This window comes from Equus quagga, chromosome 21 (genome assembly GCF_021613505.1).
Source record: "Equus quagga isolate Etosha38 chromosome 21, UCLA_HA_Equagga_1.0, whole genome shotgun sequence".
Classification (NCBI taxonomy): domain Eukaryota; kingdom Metazoa; phylum Chordata; class Mammalia; order Perissodactyla; family Equidae; genus Equus; species Equus quagga.
In genome coordinates, this window is record NC_060287.1 from 34,754,501 (window position 1) to 34,761,641 (window position 7,141).

The 7,141-nt window shown below is 44.9% G+C and overlaps 1 protein-coding gene across 1 annotated transcript; it reads right to left on the reverse strand.

Moving 5' to 3' along the window:
- Positions 1-532: 532 nt before the first annotated feature.
- Positions 533-6,850, reverse strand: LOC124231510 (non-histone chromosomal protein HMG-14). The gene is made up of 6 exons (XM_046648323.1): positions 6,641-6,850; positions 6,284-6,316; positions 6,175-6,204; positions 6,039-6,089; positions 2,948-3,076; positions 533-1,399 (listed from the first exon to the last, which is right to left on the reverse strand). The coding sequence occupies exons 1-6, from the start codon at positions 6,653-6,655 to the stop codon at positions 1,352-1,354; spliced, it is 306 nt and encodes a 101-aa protein (XP_046504279.1). The 5' UTR covers positions 6,656-6,850; the 3' UTR covers positions 533-1,351.
- Between the last annotated feature and the right edge of the window lie 291 nt (positions 6,851-7,141).

Here is a 7,141-nt window from a genome sequence, read left to right on the forward strand (position 1 = left end):
GTGGCGCAGCGATTAAGTGTGCACCTTTGGTTTCGCGGCCCGGGGTTCCCCGGTTCGGATCGCGGGTGCGGACACGGCACCACTTGGCAAGCCATGCTGTGGCAGGCATCCCACACATAAAGTAGAGGAACATGGGCACGGATGTTAGCTCATGGCCGGTCTTCCTCAGCAGAAATAGGAGGATTGCTGGCAGTTAGCTCAGGGCTAATCTTCCTCAAAAAAAAAAAAAACAAAAAAACTATGGAAGAACAAATGTGGATTTTTTTTTTTTAATAAGACTTTTTCCTCTTTCTCCCAAAGCCCCCCAGTACATAGTCGTGTTTTAGTCATGGGTCCTTCTAGTTGTGGCATGTGGGATGCCTCCTCAGCATGGCCTGATCAGCAGTGCCATGTCTGCATCCAGGATCTGAACTAACCAAACCGAGGGCTGCCAAAGCAGAGCATGCAACTTAATCACTCGGCCCTGGGGCCGGCCCCTGGAAATTCTTTAAATAAAACTTAAGCCAGAACTTAATTCATCTGCTTCAAGAAATTCTTTCATAATTCAGATTTTATTGGTTGTTTTGAGGATCAGCACACAGACATATTAATCTGTACACAATTCTTAACATACGTACCAAAAATCTAAAAACTCATGTAGTTGTGATTCTTTTCTAAATGGTTATTCCAGTGACTTTCCAGCTTACAATTTGGAGGCAAATTTCCCTTAACAGGATATCAAGTCCAAGGATACCAAGTACCACTATCTTCAAATGTTGACACCTGTAACATCATAAGTCCCACTAATTCACAATTTAATATCATATACACTACAAATTTTCAATCTTTCACAGCACATTGACGAAATTACTAGGAAAACTGGACTATCACGACCAAAGATGTTATAGAGTGCACAAAATTCTGACAGGGAGAGCCAAGATCAAGGAGTGGTTTTCTTTAGCAAACACTTCTACCAAAAATAACCTGGGAATAGAAGTAATTTAAAACGTTCAAGACATATTAAATGCACGACTGACTCCAAATTGCCATTTAGTATGCTTTGTATTACAGGATATAAAAACTACCCCCATCTATGGAATGTCGAGCTGATGCCTGAGACAATCAAAGCCTCCCATAGTCAATATCCCACTATTTTCTGGTTGTACCAAAAAATAAACAACCAGCAAATGATTTCACCTCTTAAAAAAAAGCATTTACACTTAAAAAATGGGATGAGGCAGGGTTCCCTCCTTCTTAAAAATGTTTCTAGAGCTACTAAAAAACTTGCATTTACAAAATAGTTGATAAAAATATTCCTCTGGATTGTACAAGAAGGGAGACAGGGACCACTGATAAGACATGGTATAGGACATTAATCAGACTTGGCTTCTTTCTCTCCTGCTTCATCAGAGGCTGCACTCTGCAAAGCAAAGAAAAAATAAGGATCAAACATTTGATTTCTCTGTTATTGCTATGATCTTTGAGATCTTCAGCATTTAACAACCTAAGCTTTACTTTATATATATAACTACTAGGTATTAAGAAGTTGATCCTCATTATTTGTAGATTCTGCACTTGTAAATTGACCTACTCACTAAAATTTTTAACCCCAAATTAATAGCCATGGCACTTTCCAAGGTATGGTGCAGACAGAGCAGCAAAAACTGAGTCGCCCAACATGCACATTCCCAGCTGAGGCTGCTCTGCCTTCCTGTTTCAGCTCTAACACTGTCAACAAGCGCCCTCTCTGCAGCCTGTTTACTACTACACACTTCACATTTGTTTGTTCATGATGCTGACGAGACAATTGTAGTGTTGTCTAGCACTGCTAAGTGCAAGGTTGTGATGTGCCTTACAGAGAAAACACATATGTCGGATAGCTTCACTGGGGCATGAGTTATCGTGCTGTTTCTGTTGGCCCCGAGTTCAACGCTAATCATCATCATCATCAACAGGAACACACATAAATAACGTAATGTATTGATCTGCTGATGGAAATCTGATTAGTGATGTAGGAATCTAACCCTGTATTTCTCCTAGATGCAACTGTTCAGGCAACCTTAGAGAACATAACCATCATGAATACCAACAATCAACCATAGTTTGATAACACGCATTAGAAAGTCAAATTCTTCCCTTATAACTGGATTAGTAACGTCATCCTAGTTATCACATACTATATGATGTGTGGTTAGAATTAGGAATTAAAAGAAAATTGCGATTGCAAACTTCACAATTTAGGAATAAGTAGTTGATTATATCTTAAAATTTGATGTGTAAACATAGAAATTTAAAAATTAATACCCTCAATTATTTGTTCTAGTTTAGCCAATATAATGTAAAAAGAGACTTAGCTTAAGAAAAGTTGTTTATCAAAATGTTGCAGCTCATTTTTTAAGAAAAACTCTTTTCCGCATAGATTAATGACAAAGATTAATGACACCAGTCTTTTTGCTTGATCTAAATTACTACTTAGTCCTAGACAACCAACTACTTCTAGGAAAAATAAACCTTCACTAGAAATGAAAGTGGGACAAATGTGCCAAATGAATGGAATGAATTAAAAAAATATATTAAAGCCAATATTCAGAACATAAAAACAAAATGAGAACATTTGTTTAAACAAAGTCCCAAGGTCATGTGAAAGAAGAAAGTTATACCATTTAGTAAATTACACCTTTCAAAAACTCACACCAGGATTATATTAATGAATCCTGTGTATGACATAGACAGCGGATCTGTTACTGCCAAAATTCGAAATATATTAAAATTTCTTGTTCACTCGCTTAAAAAAGGACTATTTACATACATATTTTCAAATATGATCTAATTCGTAAAATAATGTCTATTCACTGAGGATTACTGTACAAAACTGTTCAATATTATAAACACTGTCTTATCTGCGACATTAAAGGCATACAATTTATTATCTCCTGTCCATTCAGCATCAGCCACACACACTGCTGACCTCCTCGTTTTTAGTCTCTCCGTTTTCTGCAGGTAAGTCTTCTTTAGTCTCTTGGTTAGCCACTTCGGCTTGTTTTCCCTTTGCTCCCCTTTTCCCTTTTGTTTGCACTTTTTTGTCTGAAGATTTATCCTATGATAGAGTAAAAGCATATTTTAAATAAAACCTTCACACTTGCCAACATTTTCTGACTTGCTATAGAGACAGCATCCACAACAGTTGCGATGTTAATACTATGTCACACGTCAGCCTGAGTTATGTGACACGCCTGTACACGAGACACCTTAAAGTCCACCCCAGGACTCAGGACAACAAAGTACGCTCAGGAGCACTGGGACAGTCGGTGCCTGTCAAGCCTCATTAGCCGTGTGAGGGTTAAGCCTAAAGCCTGCGCCATACCACCTCTCCATCACCCACTCTTCTCCCACGTTCCACGAGACGGAACAAGCGAGGTGAAGAACAGCTGGAGTAATCTCTTCCCACCATAACCCCACCCACCCCCAAACTTCTTTTAAGCTCTACAATAATCCAACTGTCAAATAACCACTGTCCTGACGAGAGGTTTCCCCTCACAGTAAGACCATTCACCTGGACAAAGCACCATGCTGTATGGTCAGCTTGACTATTCTGCTACAGTTAATCCCTTGATATCATCTAATGAGTAGCTAAAAGGATCAATTTTGAGTTTATCGTTTTCATTTAGGTGTTTGAAGAATCTGAAAAGCACAGGTATTAGTATGACGATAAAAGAGGTTCAAAACTTAAGCCACTTTAAAGCAATATAGAACAGTATTTTTGGATCCCATCCATCAATGGAGAAGCAGAAGGGTGACAAATATTTACGTGTATATCCTGTAAATAAAGAATGTAGCAACAGCTAAATTACGTTGGATTGCCACCGAGTTGTAAAAAAGACCCCTGTAGGTACTGAGCAATACTTGAGTTACATAGCAACAAAGACACACAGGTAGATTCGAGACTTCAATACTAAGGGGGGGAAAATCAGCGCAATGTACTCTGTACCGCTGGTGGCATTCCACCTAGAAGGACCACGTGACAACTACTATTCAATGTCTTTAAGATACTAAGTTATGTGAAATAAACATATTTGGAACAACACTGCTACATATATTGCTACCATAAAGTGTCACAAGCGCTTCTGTACTTAAAAACTTCGTCATCTGATTTCTTCAGCTTTCTAATTTTATAAGTACTATCACAGTAACAAAAAAATGTAAAACTTTAAAAGTGAAAGAATACACAATAACAACCTGGACGGAAATAATACCACTTTTAACTATTAATAGCTGGAAAGCTGGATGAAACAAATCACCCTGTTTTCCTAAACATAGTTCAATCTTCAAAATATTTACTTCTAATGATATTATTATACAAGTCAGAAGCACACACTGGGATATACATGCTTTGAAAACAGTGACTATTCTGTAACATTATAATCAATACATCCAACGCTTTACCTTCTGTTTAAGGCTTTAAAATGGATCAACTACGAAAAGAAAGGTGTTAGACAAACTAAAGGGGAAAAAAGACCCTCCACCCCCCCTCATCATTTTTCCTTTGGGAAAACGAAACGGACAGGTTTGCTCCTCAAGGAACACTGACATTCTGAAGACTTACCTGCTGGCCTCTCACTGAGAGGAAGAAAAATCCTGATCACATCTGACGTCCCAAACCCAACTGGAGCTAAAATTTGAACTGTTTTCATTAAAAAAAAAAAAACTTTAAGGCAGATCAAAACAAAGACAGAGGTAAACAGCAAAAGGAAGAAAAACAAGAGGGAAACAGGCATGGTATTTCAGCTAACTGGTCTATAAAAAAAGCAAAAATAAAAGATGGATAATAGTACACTGCTCACGCCAACATTTTGCAACAAGAGCAGCTATTTTTTTGGCCCTCAAAAACTGTGTGAAGTACTTTACTTTGTAGGCAGAGAATTACTCGATTATCTTCTCACATGAGAAATTCTAAGCAACGTACTAGGCTGATTCCTCCTTAAACACTTTAAATAAAAAAAAAAAGACCACAGAACAACTTTCTATTAAAGAGAAATTAAGATTTTTACACTCAGCTCTGTACAATGTTTAAAAAAATAAATGGAGAACAAAACCCAGCTTCGATCATGCAGCGCTAAGCTTCCTCCACGCTTTTAGGAAAGAGATGCTGGTGTTAAAAGATTTTTGGGGGGAGGAGACCTCAAACAGCAAATTCTTACTTAAGCTTTGAGGTAACAGAAATTAACCACACCATGAATTTTCCCCGAAGAACACGAACAGCGCCACATTCATAGAGGGCAGGTTCAACACTAACCCCCCCCAAAAAGTTACAAACGATTTATAACTATTTTGCTTTTCCAACTTAAGTTTTCAACCGACAGACACCCAAGCACTCCCTCCCAGAGACCTGCAACGTGAACGATGCAACCAGGAATCTATTCCACAGCAACGCTGCCACCACGCTACTTATGATAAACCAAAATCTGCTAGCACAAGAGGGTTTAGGGAACTCCGGTACACACAATTGCACACAACACGCTTTCAGAACGCCGTTACTTAGGATCTGAGAGCACACCTCTTGATCCACCCGCGCACATAAGATATCACTCCCTACCTTGGCTTGCGGACTTTGCACCCCACACTTTCACGTACCCCTTTCCTCCTGGGCTCAGTCCTAACTTTGCTGTTACCTTGAAAGGAGGAAACGCACGCACGAGCGGACCGGCCCTAACCACCACGTACCCAACACAAAGAATGGATCTCCTTCGGAAGCTCGCATTAGTAGTATTTCCAAACGTCTTAAGTCCCCTAAATCCTGCAGCAGCATCACCGTCTGACATTAGATTCCCGTAAGCCAGCTTGACTGCATCCATTACCTCTTACCCAGAACAGAAACTGTTCACTCAAGTTATTAAAATAGAAATTCTAAATATGTAAGTAAGAAAAAACCTCGACTTTCCAAGACTACGGTATGACACCTAACTTGATTATTTCGAGACACTCAAAGTCCGGATCTCGGTCGCCGGCCGGGGCGCAGCATGGAAGCCACCTCGGTTCCCACGGGGAAGTTGGAAACCTACCTTTCCCGCCACCTTTTTGGGCTTCGTTTCCACTTTTGCAGGCGCGGGTTTCTGCAAGGCAAGGAGGTGGCACTGAGTCTCCTTCCCCGGGAAGGATCCCGCGGGAAGGACACGGGGACGGGGCGGGTTTACTTACAGCCGACAACCTCGCCGATCTCCGCTTGGGCTTGGGGAGAGAAAAGGACAGTGAGCGAACGAGCGCGGCGCTCAGCGCGGACCCCCCCGGGGCGCGGGCGGGCTCTTACCTCCTCCTTCGCCGCGCCCTCGGCGGAGCTGACCTGCGGGGGGAAGCACACGGCCGAGTGGGCGCAGCCCGCACACCCGGCGCCCGCCCGCGAGAACAATGCCCGGCCGCGTGACGTCAGCGGCTTCCCGCCGCCGCCGCCGCGTTCGAATCTCCCACCCGGCTCCTCCGGGCGCAGAACGTTCCAGAAGACAGCGCTCCGGCCGCTGTGCGTGCGGCCCCGCCAGCCCACCCGCCGTAGGTCCCGGGGCGCCTCCCGGGCCCAGCGCCACCGTGGACGCGGCGGGGGCCTGGGGCACCGCGGGAGGCCGGGGCGGGGAAGGGGAGGGGGGCGTTGCGGGCCCCGGCCGCCGCTCACCTTCCTCTTGGGCATCGTGGCGGCGGGCCGGGCGCGTGCCGGGTGCCTGCGGGCCGCCGCGCGCCGAGAGCCTTCGCGAAGCTGGGCTGCCTGGCCGCTGCCGCTCCTCCCGCCGCCCGAGCTGCTGGGACCCGCGGCGGGGGCGGTGGGAGAACCGGATGGAACCGGATTGGGAGCCCGCCCCCTCCTCCCCCCGCGTCCCCCGGCCGCGGGCTCCCCCTCCTCGCCGGCCGGGCCGCCCCCCGCCCCCGCCCATTGGCTGAGGGGTCCACCCCGCCGCGGCCCTCGCCCGGAATAGGTGAGAAGGGCCGTCACTCGACCACTACGCCCCGCCCCCGCTCTCGGCGCCCCCACCCCCTCCCGCCGTCTCGCGGGGCCCCCGACCCAGGCGAGGGGGGCGGGGCCCCAGAGGCCGCTCTCGCCTCACGGTAGTTTGTTTGAAGCCGAGCCGCAAAGTGCGGTCTGCGCGCTGATTGGCGGAGGCCTGCCACGTGATCTCAC